An 18,655-nucleotide genomic window follows, 5' to 3' on the forward strand; every position below is an offset into this window, starting at 1 on the left:
ATAGGAACTAGCTCTTGGAAGGATGGAAACTTAAACTGACCATGAACTAAACCTGCCGCACAACTAACAGTAGCCGGGTAGCGTAGCCTGCGTTTTATCCCTAGACGCCCAGCGCCGGCCGGAGGACTAACTAATCCTGGCAGAGGAAAATATAGTCCTGGCTCACCTCTAGAGAAATTTCCCCGAAAGGCAGACAGAGGCCCCCACATATATTGGCGGTGATTTAAGATGAAAATGACAAACGTAGTATGAAAATAGGTTTAGCAAAATCGAGGTCCGCTTACTAGATAGCAGGAAGACAGAAAGGGTACTTTCATGGTCAGCTGAAAACCCTATCAATACACCATCCTGAAATTACTTTAAGACTCTAGTATTAACTCATAACATCAGAGTGGCAATTTCAGATCACAAGAGCTTTCCAGACACAGAAACGAAACTGCAGCTGTGAACTGGAACAAAATGCAAAAAACAAACAAGGACAAAAGTCCGACTTAGCTGGAAGTTGCCTGGTAGCAGGAACATGCACAGAAAGGCTTCTGATTACAATGTTGACCGGCATGGAAGTGACAGAGGAGCAAGGTTAAATAGCGACTCCCACATCCTGATGGGAACAGGTGAACAGAGGGGATGATGCACACAAGTTCAATTCCACCAGTGGCCACCGGGGGAGCCCAAAATCCAATTTCACAACAGTACCCCCCCCTCAAGGAGGGGGCACCGAACCCTCACCAGAACCACCAGGGCGATCAGGATGAGCCCTATGAAAGGCACGGACCAGATCGGAGGCATGAACATCAGAGGCAGTCACCCAAGAATTATCCTCCTGACCGTATCCCTTCCATTTGACCAGATACTGGAGTTTCCGTCTGGAAACACGGGAGTCCAAGATTTTTTCCACAACGTACTCCAACTCGCCCTCAACCAACACCGGAGCAGGAGGCTCAACGGAAGGCACAACCGGTACCTCATACCTGCGCAACAATGACCGATGAAAAACATTATGAATAGAAAAAGATGCAGGGAGGTCCAAACGGAAGGACACAGGGTTAAGAATCTCCAATATCTTGTACGGGCCGATGAACCGAGGCTTAAACTTAGGAGAAGAAACCCTCATAGGGACAAAACGAGAAGACAACCACACCAAGTCCCCGACACAAAGCCGAGGACCAACCCGACGCCGGCGGTTGGCAAAAAGCTGAGTCTTCTCCTGGGACAACTTCAAATTGTCCACCACCTGCCCCCAAATCTGATGCAACCTCTCCACCACAGCATCCACTCCAGGACAATCTGAAGATTCCACCTGACCGGAGGAAAATCGAGGATGAAACCCCGAATTACAGAAAAAAGGAGACACCAAGGTGGCAGAGCTGGCCCGATTATTGAGGGCAAACTCCGCTAAAGGCAAAAAAGCAACCCAATCATCCTGATCTGCAGACACAAAACACCTCAAATATGTCTCCAAAGTCTGATTCGTCCGCTCGGTCTGGCCATTAGTCTGAGGATGGAAAGCAGACGAGAAAGACAAATCTATGCCCATCCTAGCACAGAATGCCCGCCAAAATCTAGACACGAATTGGGTTCCTCTGTCAGAAACGATATTCTCCGGAATACCATGCAAACGAACCACATTTTGAAAAAACAGAGGAACCAACTCGGAAGAAGAAGGCAACTTAGGCAGGGGAACCAAATGGACCATCTTAGAGAAACGGTCACACACCACCCAGATGACAGACATCTTCTGAGAAACAGGAAGATCCGAAATAAAATCCATCGAGATGTGCGTCCAAGGCCTCTTCGGGATAGGCAAGGGCAACAACAATCCACTAGCCCGAGAACAACAAGGCTTGGCCCGAGCACAAACGTCACAAGACTGCACAAAGCCTCGTACATCTCGTGACAGGGAAGGCCACCAGAAGGACCTTGCCACCAAATCCCTGGTACCAAAGATTCCAGGATGACCTGCCAACGCAGAAGAATGAACCTCAGAAATGACTTTACTGGTCCAATCATCAGGAACAAACAGTCTACCAGGTGGGCAACGATCAGGTCTATCCGCCTGAAAATCCTGCAAGGCCCGCCGCAGGTCTGGAGAAACGGCAGACAATATCACTCCATCCTTAAGGATACCTGTAGGTTCAGAATTACCAGGGGAGTCAGGCTCAAAACTCCTAGAAAGGGCATCCGCCTTAACATTCTTAGAACCCGGTAGGTATGACACCACAAAATTAAACCGAGAGAAAAACAACGACCAGCGCGCCTGTCTAGGATTCAGGCGTCTGGCGGACTCAAGATAAATTAAATTTTTGTGGTCGGTCAATACTACCACCTGATGTCTAGCCCCCTCAAGCCAATGACGCCACTCCTCAAAAGCCCACTTCATGGCCAAAAGCTCCCGATTCCCAATATCATAATTCCGCTCGGCGGGCGAAAATTTACGAGAAAAAAAAGCACAAGGTTTCATCACGGAGCAGTCGGAACTTCTTTGCGACAAAACCGCCCCAGCTCCGATTTCAGAAGCGTCGACCTCAACCTGAAAAGGAAGAGCAACATCAGGCTGAAGCAACACAGGGGCGGAAGAAAAGCGGCGCTTAAGCTCCCGAAAGGCCTCCACAGCAGCAGGGGACCAATCAGCAACATCAGCACCCTTCTTAGTCAAATCAGTCAATGGTTTAACAACATCAGAAAAACCAGCAATAAATCGACGATAAAAGTTAGCAAAGCCCAAAAATTTCTGAAGACTCTTAAGAGAAGAGGGTTGCGTCCAATCACAAATAGCCCGAACCTTGACAGGATCCATCTCGATGGAAGAGGGGGAAAAAATGTATCCCAAGAAGGAAATCTTTTGAACCCCAAAAACGCACTTAGAACCCTTCACACACAAGGAATTAGACCGCAAAACCTGAAAAACCCTCCTGACCTGCTGGACATGAGAGTCCCAGTCATCCGAAAAAATCAGAATATCATCCAGATACACGATCATAAATTTATCCAAATAATCACGGAAAATGTCATGCATAAAGGACTGAAAGACTGAAGGGGCATTTGAAAGGCCAAAAGGCATCACCAAATACTCAAAGTGGCCCTCGGGCGTATTAAATGCGGTTTTCCACTCATCCCCCTGCTTAATTCGCACCAAATTATACGCCCCACGGAGATCTATCTTAGAGAACCACTTGGCCCCCTTTATGCGAGCAAACAAATCAGTCAGCAGTGGCAACGGATATTGATATTTAACCGTGATTTTATTCAAAAGCCGATAATCAATACACGGCCTCAAAGAGCCATCTTTCTTAGACACAAAGAAAAAACCGGCTCCTAAGGGAGATGACGAAGGACGAATATGTCCCTTTTCCAAGGACTCCTTTATATATTCTCGCATAGCAGCATGTTCAGGCACAGACAGATTAAATAAACGACCCTTAGGGTATTTACTACCCGGAATCAAATCTATGGCACAATCGCACTCCCGGTGCGGAGGTAATGAACCAAGCTTAGGTTCTTCAAAAACGTCACGATAGTCAGACAAGAATTCAGGAATCTCAGAGGGAATAGATGACGAAATGGAAACCAAAGGTACGTCCCCATGCATCCCCTTACATCCCCAGCTTAACACAGACATAGCGTTCCAGTCGAGGACTGGGTTATGAGATTGCAGCCATGGCAATCCAAGCACCAACACATCATGTAGATTATACAGCACAAGAAAGCGAATAATCTCCTGATGATCCGGATTAATTCGCATAGTTACTTGTGTCCAGTATTGTGGTTTATTACTAGCCAATGGGGTGGAGTCAATCCCCTTCAGAGGTATAGGAGTTTCAAGAGGCTCTAAATCATACCCACAGCGTTTGGCAAAGGACCAATCCATAAGACTCAAAGCGGCGCCAGAGTCGACATAGGCATCCGCGGTAATAGATGATAAAGAACAAATCAGGGTCACAGATAGAATAAACTTAGACTGAAAAGTGCCAATTGAAACTGACTTATCAAGCTTCTTAGTACGCTTAGAGCATGCTGATATAACATGAGTTGAATCACCACAATAAAAGCACAACCCATTTTTTCGTCTAAAATTCTGCCGTTCGCTTCTGGACAGAATTCTATCACATTGCATATTCTCTGGCGTCTTCTCAGTAGACACCGCCAAATGGTGCACAGGTTTGCGCTCCCGCAGACGTCTATCGATCTGGATAGCCATTGTCATGGACTCATTCAGACCCGCAGGCACAGGGAACCCCACCATAACATCCTTAACGGCATCAGAGAGACCCTCTCTGAAATTCGCCGCCAGGGCGCACTCATTCCACTGAGTAAGCACAGACCATTTACGGAATTTTTGGCAGTATATTTCAACTTCATCTTGCCCCTGAGATAGGGACATCAAGGCTTTTTCCGCCTGAAGCTCTAAATGAGGTTCCTCATAAAGCAACCCCAAGGCCAGAAAAAACGCATCCACACTGAGCAACGCAGGATCCCCTGGAGCCAATGCAAAAGCCCAATCCTGAGGGTCGCCCCGGAGCAAGGAAATCACAATCCTGACCTGCTGAGCAGGATCTCCAGCAGAGCGAGATTTCAGGGACAAAAACAACTTGCAATTGTTTTTGAAATTTTGAAAGCAAGATCTATTCCCCGAGAAAAATTCAGGCAAAGGAATTCTAGGTTCAGATATAGGAACATGAACAACAAAATCTTGTAAATTTTGAACTTTCGTGGTGAGATTATTCAAACCTGCAGCTAAACTCTGAATATCCATTTTAAACAGGTGAACACAGAGCCATTCCAGGATTAGAAGGAGAGAGAGAGAGGAAGGCTGCAATATAGGCAGACTTGCAAGTGATTCAATTGAAAGCACACTCAGAACTGAAGGAGGAAAAAAAAAAAAAAAAAAAAATTTTCAGCAGACTTCTTTTTTCTCTCCTTTCTCTGCCAATTAATTTAACCCTTTGTGGGCCGGTCAAACTGTTATGGTTCTCAATGGCAAGAGAACATAGCCCAGCATACATAGGAACTAGCTCTTGGAAGGATGGAAACTTAAACTGACCATGAACTAAACCTGCCGCACAACTAACAGTAGCCGGGTAGCGTAGCCTGCGTTTTATCCCTAGACGCCCAGCGCCGGCCGGAGGACTAACTAATCCTGGCAGAGGAAAATATAGTCCTGGCTCACCTCTAGAGAAATTTCCCCGAAAGGCAGACAGAGGCCCCCACATATATTGGCGGTGATTTAAGATGAAAATGACAAACGTAGTATGAAAATAGGTTTAGCAAAATCGAGGTCCGCTTACTAGATAGCAGGAAGACAGAAAGGGTACTTTCATGGTCAGCTGAAAACCCTATCAATACACCATCCTGAAATTACTTTAAGACTCTAGTATTAACTCATAACATCAGAGTGGCAATTTCAGATCACAAGAGCTTTCCAGACACAGAAACGAAACTGCAGCTGTGAACTGGAACAAAATGCAAAAAACAAACAAGGACAAAAGTCCGACTTAGCTGGAAGTTGTCTGGTAGCAGGAACATGCACAGAAAGGCTTCTGATTACAATGTTGACCGGCATGGAAGTGACAGAGGAGCAAGGTTAAATAGCGACTCCCACATCCTGATGGGAACAGGTGAACAGAGGGGATGATGCACACAAGTTCAATTCCACCAGTGGCCACCGGGGGAGCCCAAAATCCAATTTCACAACAGTCCTGCAACAGCCACGCAGACACAACAGACCCAAAGCTGCCGCCAGTGCAGGCTTCGGCCTACACTCCGCTCCCCCTGCTCCTCCTGCTGACCCTGGGCTCTAACACTGCCAATTGGGGCCCAGATGTGCTAGCTGCACAGAGAAAAACACCTCGCCAATGTGTCAGTGGGGTTCAGCACCGCCAGCTCTTCCCCTGCTGTGTATCCGGCAACGTGTCCTGCAACAGCCACGCAGACACAAAAACTGAAATTGACGGGAACCTGTCCCCCCTCCCCCAGGCGTTTGTATGTTTTACAGCCACCTTGTACAGCGGTAATGCTGCATGTGTGCAAGGTGGCTCATAAACTTATTCTCCTCGCACATGTGGAACTGAACACGTCAAAAATGTGTCCTCTGTGACCATTTAACCGTCCCGGAGGTGTGACTTTCCTTTGTAATGACACGCTGCAACCCCCTTGGTAGCGCTGCCCGTCTTCTGGCATCATTGTTTGGCTGCCTGCGCCTCTGCGGCCGCCCTGACCCACACAACGCTGTCATGATCTCCATGGCCAGAGAACTAGCATAAGCCTCTATAGGAACAAGCTCTTGGAAGATGTAACTATACTGACCATGAACTAAACCTACCGCATCATCTAGAAGTAGCCAGGTAGCATGTCCTACTTTTTATCCCTATATGCCCAGCGCCGGCCGGAGAACTAAATAATGCTAGCAGAGGGAAATATAAGACCTGACTCACCTCTAGAGAAATGCCCAAAAAAAAGGAGACAGAGGCCCCCCACATATATTGGCGGTGATTTTAGAAGAAATAACAAACGCAGCAGGAAAATAGTTTTAGCAAATTTGAGGTCCGCTTTCTAGATAGCAGAAGACAGAAAGCATACTTTCATGGTCAGTAGAAAACCCTAACAAAACACATCCAGAAATTACTTTAGGACTCTGGCATTAACTCATAATACCAGAGTGGCAATTCCTGATCAACAAGAGCTTTCCAGACACAGTAACGAAACTGCAGCTGTGAACTGGAACCAAAATACAAAACAAAACATGGACGAATGTCCAACTTATCTAGTAGATGTCTGGGGGCAGGAACAAGCACAGAGAGGCTTCTGATAACATTGTTGACCGGCAAGCATCTAACAGAGAAGCCAGGTTATATAGCGACACCCAGATCTAATCAGAACAGGTGAACAGGGAAGATGATGTCACAAGTTCAATTCCACCAGTAGCCACCGGGGGAGCCCAGAATCCAAATTCACAACAGTACCCCCCCCTCAAGGAGGGGGCACCGAACCCTCACCAGAACCACCAGGGCGATCAGGATGGGCCCTATGAAAGGCACGAACCAGATCAGAGGCATGAACATCAGATGCAGTGACCCAAGAATTATCCTCCTGGCCATATCCCTTCCACTTGACCAGATACTGGAGTCTCCGTCTGGAAACACGGGAGTCTAGGATTTTTTCCACAACGTACTCCAACTCACCCTCAACCAACACCGGAGCAGGAGGCTCAACGGAAGGCACAACCGGTGCCTCATACCTGCGCAATAACGACCGATGAAAAACGTTATGAATAGAAAAGGATGCAGGGAGGTCCAAACGGAAGGAAACAGGGTTAAGAATCTCCAATATTTTATACGGACCGATGAACCGAGGCTTAAACTTAGGAGATGAGACCCTCATAGGGACAAAACGAGAAGACAACCACACCAAATCTCCAACACAAAGCCGAGGACCAACACGACGGTGACGGTTGGCAAAAAGCTGAGTCTTCTCCTGGGACAACTTTAAATTGTCCATCACCTGCCCCCAGATATGATGCAATCTCTCCACCACCGCATCCACTCCAGGACAATCCGAGGATTCCATCTGACCGGAGGAAAATCGAGGATGGAACCCCGAATTACAGAAAAACGGGGAAACCAAGGTGGCAGAGCTGGCCCGATTATTGAGGGCGAACTCCGCCAATGGCAAAAAAGCAACCCAATCATCCTGGTCAGCAGACACAAAACACCTCAGATATGTCTCCAGGGTCTGATTAGTCCGCTCGGTCTGGCCATTAGTCTGAGGGTGAAAAGCAGACGAAAAAGACAAATCTATGCCCATCCTAGCACAAAATGCCCGCCAAAATCTAGACACAAATTGGGTTCCTCTGTCAGAAACGATATTCTCAGGAATACCATGCAAACGAACAACATTTTGAAAAAACAGGGGCACCAACTCGGAAGAAGAAGGCAATTTGGGCAGGGGAACCAAATGAACCATCTTAGAAAAACGGTCACACACCACCCAGATGACAGACATCTTCTGAGAAACAGGCAGATCTGAAATAAAATCCATCGAGATGTGTGTCCAAGGCCTCTTAGGAATAGGCAAGGGCAACAATAATCCACTAGCCCGAGAACAACAAGGCTTGGCCCGAGCACAAACGTCACAAGACTGCACAAAGCCTCGCACATCTCGTGACAGGGAAGGCCACCAGAAGGATCTTGCCACCAAATCCCTGGTACCAAAAATTCCAGGATGACCTGCCAACGCAGAAGAATGCACCTCAGAGATGACTTTACTGGTCCAATCATCAGGAACAAACAGCCTATCAGGCGGACAACGATCCGGTCTATCCGCCTGAAACTCCTGCAAGGCCCGCCGCAGGTCTGGAGAAACGGCTGACAAGATAACTCCCTCCTTAAGAATACCTGTGGGGTCAGAGTTGCCAGGTGAATCAGGCTCAAAACTCCTAGAAAGGGCATCCGCCTTAACATTCTTAGAACCTGGTAGGTACGATACCACAAAATTAAACCGAGAAAAAAATAATGACCAGCGCGCCTGTCTAGGATTCAGGCGCCTGGCGGTCTCAAGATAAATCAAATTTTTGTGGTCAGTCAATACCACCACCTGATGTCTGGCCCCCTCGAGCCAATGGCGCCACTCCTCAAACGCCCACTTCATGGCCAAAAGCTCCCGATTCCCAACATCATAATTCCGCTCAGCGGGCGAAAATTTACGGGAAAAGAAGGCACAAGGCCTCATCACGGCGCAGTCAGAACTTTTCTGCGACAACACTGCCCCAGCTCCGATCTCAGAAGCGTCGACCTCAACCTGAAAAGGAAGAGTCACATCAGGCTGACGCAACACAGGGGCAGAAGAAAAACAGCGCTTAAGCTCCTGAAAGGCCTCCACAGCATCAGGGGACCAATTAGCAACATCAGCACCCTGTCTAGTCAAATCGGTCAATGGCTTAACGACATCCAAAAAACCAGAAATAAATCGACGATAAAAGTTGGCAAAGCCCAAAAATTTCTGAAGACTTTTAAGAGAAGAGGGCTGCGTCCAATCACAAATAGCTTGAACCTTGACAGGATCCATCTCAATGGAAGAGGGAGAAAAAATATATCCCAAAAAGGAAATTCTCTGAACCCCAAAAACGCACTTAGAACCCTTGACACACAGAGAATTAGACCGCAAAACCTGAAAAACCCTCTTAACTTGCCGGACATGAGAGTCCCAGTCATCCGAAAAAATCAGAATATCATCCAGATACACTATCATAAATTTATCCAAAAAATCGCGGAAAATATCATGCATAAAGGACTGGAAGACTGAAGGGGCATTAGAAAGACCAAAAGGCATCACCAAATACTCAAAGTGGCCCTCGGGCGTATTAAATGCGGTTTTCCACTCATCCCCCTGCCTGATCCGCACCAAATTATACGCCCCACGGAGATCAATCTTAGAGAACCACTTGGCCCCCTTTATGCGAGCAAACAAATCAGTCAGCAACGGCAATGGGTATTGATATTTAACCGTGATTTTATTCAAAAGCCGATAATCAATACATGGTCTCAAAGAGCCGTCTTTTTTTGACACAAAGAAAAAACCGGCTCCTAAGGGAGATGACGATGGACGAATATGTCCCTTTTCCAAGGACTCCTTTATATATTCTCGCATAGCAGTATGTTCAGGCACAGACAGATTAAATAAACGACCCTTTGGGTATTTACTACCCGGAATTAAATCTATAGCACAATCGCACTCACGGTGCGGAGGTAGTGAACCCAGCTTGGGTTCTTCAAAGACGTCACGATAATCAGACAGGAACTCAGGGATTTCAGAGGGAATAGATGATGAAATGGACACCAAAGGTACGTCCCCATGAGTCCCCTTACATCCCCAGCTCAACACAGACATAGCTCTCCAGTCAAGGACTGGGTTGTGAGACTGCAGCCATGGCAATCCCAGCACCAAATCATCATGTAGATTATACAGCACCAGAAAACGAATAGTCTCCTGGTGATCCGGATTAATACACATAGTCACTTGTGTCCAGTATTGTGGTTTATTATTAGCCAATGGGGTGGAGTCAATCCCCTTCAGAGGAATAAGAGTTTCCAAAGGCTCTAAATCATACCCACAACGATTGGCAAAGGACCAATCCATAAGACTCAAAGCGGCGCCAGAGTCGATATAGGCGTCAGTAGTAATAGATGACAAAGAGCAAATCAGGGTCACAGACAAAATAAATTTAGACTGTAAAGTGCCAATGGAAACGGATTTATCAAGCTTTTTAGTACGCTTAGAGCATGCTGATATAACATGAGTAGAATCCCCACAATAGAAACACAACCCATTTTTCCGTCTAAAATTCTGCCGCTCGCTTCTGGACAGAATTCTATCACACTGCATGCTTTCTGGCGTCTTCTCAGTGGACACCGCCAGATGGTGCACTGGTTTGCGCTCCCGCAGACGCCTATCGATCTGAATGGCCATTGTCATGGACTCATTCAGACCCGCAGGCACAGGGAACCCCACCATAACATCCTTAATGGCATCAGAGAGACCCTCTCTGAAAGTAGCCGCCAAGGCACACTCATTCCACTGAGTAAGCACAGACCATTTACGGAATCTTTGGCAGTAAATTTCAGCTTCATCTTGCCCCTGCGATAGGGACATCAAAGTTTTTTCTGCCTGAAGTTCCAAATGAGGTTCCTCATACAGCAAGCCCAAGGCCAAAAAAAACGCATCCACATTGCGCAACGCAGGATCCCCTGGTGCCAATGCAAAAGCCCAGTCTTGAGGGTCGCCCCGGAGCAAGGAAATCACAATCCCAACCTGCTGTGCAGGGTCTCCAGCAGAACGAGATTTCAGGGACAAAAATAGCTTACAATTATTTCTAAAATTCTGAAAGCTAGATCTATTCCCTGAGAAGAATTCCGGCAAAGGAATTCTCGGCTCAGATACCGGAGCATGAATAATAAAATCTTGCAAATTTTGTACTTTCGTGGTGAGATTATTCAAACCTGCAGTTACACTCTGAAGATCCATTATTAACAGGTGAACACAAAGCCATTCAAAGATTATAAGGAGAGAGAAAAAAAAAGAAAGACTGCAGCATAGACAGACTGGCAAGTGATCCAATTAAGAGCACAGAGAAAAAAAAAAAAACTCTCAGCAGACTTCTTATTTCTCTCCTTTCTCAGCCAAGGATTTTAACCCTTTAGTGGCCGGTCAAACTGTCATGATCTCCATGGCCAGAGAACTAGCATAAGCCTCTATAGGAACAAGCTCTTGGAAGATGTAACTATACTGACCATGAACTAAACCTACCGCATCATCTAGAAGTAGCCAGGTAGCATGTCCTACTTTTTATCCCTATATGCCCAGCGCCGGCCGGAGAACTAAATAATGCTAGCAGAGGGAAATATAAGACCTGACTCACCTCTAGAGAAATGCCCAAAAAAAAGGAGACAGAGGCCCCCCACATATATTGGCGGTGATTTTAGAAGAAATAACAAACGCAGCAGGAAAATAGTTTTAGCAAATTTGAGGTCCGCTTTCTAGATAGCAGAAGACAGAAAGCATACTTTCATGGTCAGTAGAAAACCCTAACAAAACACATCCAGAAATTACTTTAGGACTCTGGCATTAACTCATAATACCAGAGTGGCAATTCCTGATCAACAAGAGCTTTCCAGACACAGTAACGAAACTGCAGCTGTGAACTGGAACCAAAATACAAAACAAAACATGGACGAATGTCCAACTTATCTAGTAGATGTCTGGGGGCAGGAACAAGCACAGAGAGGCTTCTGATAACATTGTTGACCGGCAAGCATCTAACAGAGAAGCCAGGTTATATAGCGACACCCAGATCTAATCAGAACAGGTGAACAGGGAAGATGATGTCACAAGTTCAATTCCACCAGTAGCCACCGGGGGAGCCCAGAATCCAAATTCACAACACAACGCCCCTCGGTGTCTTATTTATTTGGACTGCGAGGGTGTGATTGATGGGCATGAGCAGTGCATATGTTCGCCTGTCCCTCATCTCCTTCCGCCTTCTTCAGACTGTGCGGCTTCATGGCCGTGGCATGCGATAAGGGATCAGCTGACGCCGCACAGTCTGAAGCGGGTGTAAGGACCCGAGTGTGAGAGGCGAACATATGTACTGCGCCAGGCCATGAATCCCAGCCCCGCAGTGGTTTAACTATGTAAAGACACCGCGGGGCTGGGATTCATGGTCATCGCAAACCGCAACGGCCGACATTAAATGATGTCAGAAGATGGGCAGCGCTAACAGCGCAAGGCCAAGGGATAACACGACAGCGCAGACTCCTGTACAGCAAATAACAACGCTCAGGAGGCTGCGCCCAGCACCAAGGTGGGATTCTTGACATCTGTGCTGCGTCTCATTACGAAGGGAACTCTCGCCTCCAACACAGTTTGACTGTATAAAGGGCTAAATGTTATACGTGTTTCATTCAGCGTGTGCAAGGAGAAAAATTAAAAGAGCAATCTTTGACTTGTGCAGCACTACTGCTGCATAAGCTGTGGCTCTTCTAGTTTGTAACACCTGAGGGGGGGTTAAAGGTTACCTTTGAAATTGGTTCAATTAGGCTTCGGCCTACACTCTGCTCCCTCTGCTCCTCCTGCTGACCCTGGGCTCTAACACCGCCAGTTGGGGCCCAGATGTGCTGGCTGCACAGAGCCAAACACTTCGCCAATGTGTCAGTGGGGTTCAGCACCGCCAGCTGTTCCCCTGCTGTGTAGCCGGCAACGTGTCCTGCAACAGCCACGCAGACACAACAGACCCAAAGCTGCCGCCAGTGCAGGCTTCGGCCTACACTCCGCTCCCCCTGCTAACCCTTTGCTCCAACAACGCTAGTTGGGGCTCTAGGAAGACAAGCTTGAATAGGTCCCCATCCTGGTTCCAGCCCTGTCAGCTGGTTCCGGGTAGAGCCTTTGGCTTAGGTGCCTCCCTCTGGGTATCCGAGTTCCACCAACGTCAGGTGGTCCTTGGTAGTGCTTTCAAGCACGGGTACCTCCTGCTTAGTAACCGGGTTCCAGTAACGTCAGCTGGTCCTCGGTAGTTCCATTGGATCTTGGACCTTCGGCTACCCATCCGGGTTCCAGTACCGTCAGCTGGTTCTCGGCAGTGTCTTTTGCTCTTGTACCTTCTGCTCCCCATCCTGGTTCCAGTACCGTCAGCTGGTTCCGGGCAGAGCCTTTGGCTTAGGTGCCTCCCTCTGGGTATCCGAGTTCCACCAACGTCAGGTGGTCCTTGGTAGTGCTTTCAGGCACGGGTACCTCCTGCTTAGTAACCGGGTTCCAGTAACGTCAGCTTGTCCTCGGTAGTTCCATTGGCTCTTGGACATTCGGCTACCCATCCGGGTTCCAGTACCGTCAGCTGGTTCTCGGCAGTGTCTTTTGCTCTTGTACCTTCTGCTCCCCATCCTGGTTCCAGTACCGTCAGCTGGTTCCGGGCAGAGCCTTTGGCTTAGGTGCCTCCCTCTGGGTATCCGAGTTCCACCAACGTCAGGTGGTCCTTGGTAGTGCTTTCAGGCACGGGTACCTCCTGCTTAGTAACCGGGTTCCAGTAACGTCAGCTTGTCCTCGGTAGTTCCATTGGCTCTTGGACATTCGGCTACCCATCCGGGTTCCAGTACCGTCAGCTGGTTCTCGGCAGTGTCTTTTGCTCTTGTACCTTCTGCTCCCCATCCTGGTTCCAGTACCGTCAGCTGGTTCCGGGCAGAGCCTTTGGCTTAGGTGCCTCCCTCTGGGTATCCGAGTTCCACCAATGTCAGGTGGTCCTTGGTAGTGCTTTCAGGCACGGGTACCTCCTGCTTAGTAACCGGGTTCCAGTAAGGTCAGCTGGTCCTCGGTAGTTCCATTGGCTCTTGGATCTTCGGGTAGCCATCCGAGTTCCAGTTCCATCAGCTGTTTCTCGGCATTTTCTCAGCCTTCTTGTACCTTCTGCTACATTTCCAAGTTCAAGAGACTAAAGACGATGACCCGGAAGACCACCCCTAAGATGACGACGACACCAGAGACGACAACCACCGAGATGACGATGACCCTGAAGACCACCCCGATGACGACGACCCCGGAGACGACGACCCTGGAGACGACGACGACCTGGAAGACCGAGAAGCAGAAGAACAAGAGGCTGCAGAACAAAGAGCAGAAGAACATTAAGCATAAGACTAAATATCAGAGCAAAAGATATTATCTAAATTATAAGCAGAAGAAGACTAAGCAGTGTATGGGGGTGAGTCCGTTCCTCCTCGTGGTGCCCCTGGATAAAGCCTGATGCTGCAGGCCAAACTGAACGCGGACAAATGTAACTCTTTTGTGACAGGCAGAACGGAAGGTGTAATCTTCAAACTTTTATAGATAACAACTACGGGAATGCCTGTCACAAATAAGAATATGATGAAGAAGTTGAATACGAAGAAGATAATAGTTAAATAAAAAGAATATGAACAATGTAGGAAAAAAAATAATAGGTAGAAGATGAAGAAGAAGATGAATAAGGTGAAGAAGTTGATGTCAAAGAAGCTGATGATGAGGATAATGAAGAAGAAAGTGTGGGAGAAGTAAAAAAGAAGGTGAAGGGCGTGGAAGTAGTGAAACATCAATATCTGACAAAAAAAACATAGTCAAAATCTTTCTAACGCCGAACGTCATAAAAAATAATAAAAATCATGCTATTCTATTTGATTGGGCTAAACCTCTGTGCCTTTAATGTCTCCGCCACCTCCCCCAATACATCCTACATTATTCTTAGTTGTTTTCCTTCATGTAGAATGAACCTACAAGGAAAGAAAGGGTTTATTTTAATTCCGATATTTTCGTCCCATTGACTTGCATTGGGATAGGGTATCGGTATCGGATTAGATCCGATACTTTGACGGTATCGGCCGATACTTTCCGATACCGATACTTTCCGATATCGGAAGGTATCGCTCAACACTACTTACCATGCAAAGCCAATGAAGTTGTGGCAGCTTCTAGCCTCCCATGGAGGCTATTGAAGCATGCCAAAGGTAAAAAAAAAGTTTTAAAAAATATGAAAAAAATACAAAAGTTCAAATCACCCCCCTTTCGCTCCATTCAAAATAAAACAATAAAAAAAAATCAAACCTACCCATATTTGGTATCGCCATGTTCATAATCGCCCGATCTATCAATAAAAAAAAAAGATTAACCTGATCGCTAAATGGCGTAGCGATAAATAAAAAGGCAAAACGCCAGAATTATGTTTTTTGATCGTCGCTACATTGCATTAAAATGCAATAACGGGTGATCAAAAGAACGTATCTACACCAAAATAGTATAATTAAAAACATCAGCTCTGCACGCATAAATAAGCCCTCAGCCAGCCCCAGATCACGAAAAATGGAGAAGCTACGGGTATCGGAAAATGGCACTTTTTTTTTAGCATAGTTTGGAATTTTTTTTCACCACTTAGATAAAAAAGAACCTAGACATGTTTGGAGAATCAAAATGGAGAATAAAAAAAAAGCTCCGGTCATTAAGGGGTTAAAATCTAAAATATGAACATATTTGTTATTGCCAAAGGTGTAACCATCCAAACTAATAAAATGTTATAATATTTAACCCATAAGATGAACTCTGAATGGAAAAAAAAAAATAAAAATGGCAAAGCCACATTTTTTTAGGTAATTTTACCTTGCAAAAATTGAATGGAAAAAGATCATAAAGTTGTATGGACCCCCAAAATGGTAATGATAATAATTACAAATTTCAATGCAAAAATCAAGGCCTAACACTACTCTATCAACAAAAAAATATAAAAAAGTAGAGGTCTCAGAATATGAGAAGCAAAGAGGGGTACTTTTGGATTCTGCCTCCAAATTGTCTACACAAGCTTGGAGCAGGACCTTATCCATCACCTACCGCTGTCAGTGGGGGCTGGTCAGAATGTGCAAAATAGGAGTATACTTTTAATTTTTACAGATTTTATTGGGTTTGTGCAAGAAACAAAAACACAAAACCGACATGTAAAAATCTCTATATATAATTGTCTAAGGGGTTCTTCCGTTTGTCTGTCTGCAACTTCCGTCACGGAAATCCCGCATCGCTGATTGGTCTCGCCAGCTGCCTGTCCTGGCTACCGCGACCAATCAGCGATGGCGCCCACTCCATACTCCCCTCCAGTCAGCGCTCACACAGGGTTAATGGCAGCGTTAACAGACCGCGTTATGCCGCGGATAAAGCACTCCGTTAACGCTGCTATTAACCCTGTGTGACCAACTTCTTACTATTGATGCTGCCTATGCAGCACCAATAGTAAAAAGATCTGATGTTAAAAATAATAAAAAAACAAAAAACCTGCTATTCTCACCTTCCGGCGTCCGCCGAGGCGCGTGCGGCTGCCGCCAGCTTCCGTTCCCAGAGATGCATTGCGAAATTACCCAGAAGACTTAGCGGTCTCGCGAGACCGCTAAGTCATCTGGGTAATTTCGCAATGCATTCTGGGAATGGAAGCTGGCGGTAGCCGCGCGCGCATCGACACAGCTTCGCTTGGCGGCGGAGGGTGAGTATAGAACTATTTTTTATTTTAATTATTTTTTTTAACAGGGATATGGTGCCCACACTGCTATATACTGCGTGGGCTGTGTTATATACTATGTGGGCTGGGTTATATACTGCGTGGCTGCTATATACTACGTGGGCAGTGTTATATACTGCGTGGGCTGTGCTATATACTATGTGGGCAGTGTTATATACTGCGTGGGCTGTGCTATATACTATGTGGGCAGTGTTATATACTGCGTGGCTGCTATATACTACGTGGGCAGTGTTATATACTGCGTGGGCTGTGTTATATACTATGTGGGCTGGGCTATATACTGCGTGGGCTGTGCTATATATTACGTGGGCAGTGTTATATACTGCGTGGCTGCTATATACTACATGGCCAGTGTTATATACTGCATGGGCTGTGCTATATACTACGTGGGCAGTGTTATATACTGCGTGGCTGCTATATACTACGTGGGCAGTGTTATATACTGCGTGGGCTGTGCTATATACTATGTGGGCAGTGTTATATACTGCGTGGCTGCTATATACTACGTGGGCAGTGTTATATACTGCGTGGCTGCTATATACTACGTGGGCAGTGTTATATACTGCGTGGCTGCTATATACTACGTGGGCAGTGTTATATACTGCGTGGACTGTGTTATATACTATGTGGGCTGGGCTATATACTGCGTGGGCTGTGCTATATATTACGTGGGCAGTGTTATATACTGCGTGGCTGCTATATACTACGTGGGCAGTGTTATATACTGCGTGGGCTGTGCTATATACTACGTGGGCTGTGTTATATACTATGTGGCTGCTATATACTACGTGGGTAGTGTTATATAATACACGGGCAATGTTATATACTGCGTGGGCTGTGCTATATACTGTTTGGTACGTGGCCTGTGCTATATACTATGTGGCTGCTATATACATACATACATATTCTAGAATACCCGATGCGTTAGAATTGGGCCACCATCTAGTACACTATAAATTTGTTAAATATTGGTGTGAGCATGAGGCAACAGTGGTTACATTTGTAATTACATATTTCAATGAAAACTTCTTGCTGTGGACAAAACAGAAAATTATACCCACCATTATCCTGAACAGCCGCCTCCACTCTTTTCCCAATTCCAGGAAAGCCCTTTTTAATTTTCCTTGGAGATTTGGGGTCCATTTTGAGACTTACATGATCATAACTGGAAAATAAATATTAACATTAAACCAATTAAATACGGCCTCTTAGGGTGACGCTTCCTAAAATCATGCAAATACCCCCAAAAAAAGGAAACTGGCGGAAACAGAGTCACAGTATAAAATCTAACAAATTTTATTAAGTGTCAATTAGGACAACAACTATGAATAAATATATAAAAATAACAATATAGTACCGTACTGTGGGGAATACACATACAATCTTAGACCACAGGTGCAAAGCTACATGCAGCAATCACATACAAATGCTCCAAAGCACTTAGAATAATCAATGGATAAACAGATAAAGTTTCTATTGGAAAGTGAACCCAGGCTTTTTACTATATATCACTTATTAGTAGGGGTTTCACCCCTTACCTCAATATGCCTGGATCAGTACCAAGAGAAAATATACTTAGAGTAAAGTGCTAAGTGCTTAGTAAGCCTATTAGTATTTCTGCCACTAGTCTATTTGAAATCATAATAGTGCTGTGCATAGGGGGCTGGCAATCAAGCCATGCCCCATATTAAACTTATAGTACCAGCATGAATAATGGGTGCTATACATAACCTGCACGTGTAGTCCTGAAGGCCCCAACGCGCGTTTCGCGTCTTGCTTCTTCCGGGGGAATGTATGAGTGGTGATCAATGTAGGGGCCCACCAGCGCACGCTCAGATCGGCGTCCCACGTCATTGCTTCACTCCCCCGTCTGACGCGTCAAGACGGGGGGCGGAGTCAGCGACATCACTGGGAATTCCCTTCACACACAGCAGTGTGTGCGCTCCGTCGCCGGTGCTTCGCCGCGTCGCTATGGAGACGCGTCCAGTGACGTTGCTGACTCCGCCCCCCGTATTGACGTGTCAGACGGGGGAGTGAAGCAATGATGTGGGACGCCGATCTGAGCGTGCGCTGTGGGGCTATGCGGCG

General features: G+C 46.4%; 1 protein-coding gene across 2 annotated transcripts in view; it reads right to left on the reverse strand.

Moving 5' to 3' along the window:
• LOC143817253 (collagenase 3-like) overlaps positions 1-18,655 on the reverse strand; it is an 87,253-nt gene that overhangs the window by 15,700 nt on the left and 52,898 nt on the right. The window contains exons 9-10 of one of the 2 annotated variants that reach the window (XM_077298493.1): positions 17,629-17,732; positions 15,119-15,154 (exon numbers count right to left, since the gene is read on the reverse strand). In XM_077298493.1, the coding sequence (XP_077154608.1) occupies positions 15,119-15,154; positions 17,629-17,732 (140 nt within the window). The remainder of the gene's footprint in view (positions 1-15,118; positions 15,155-17,628; positions 17,733-18,655) is intronic. The other variant, XM_077298494.1, reaches the window with a different exon arrangement.

This window comes from Ranitomeya variabilis, chromosome 3 (genome assembly GCF_051348905.1).
Source record: "Ranitomeya variabilis isolate aRanVar5 chromosome 3, aRanVar5.hap1, whole genome shotgun sequence".
In the NCBI taxonomy this organism is placed as follows: domain Eukaryota; kingdom Metazoa; phylum Chordata; class Amphibia; order Anura; family Dendrobatidae; genus Ranitomeya; species Ranitomeya variabilis.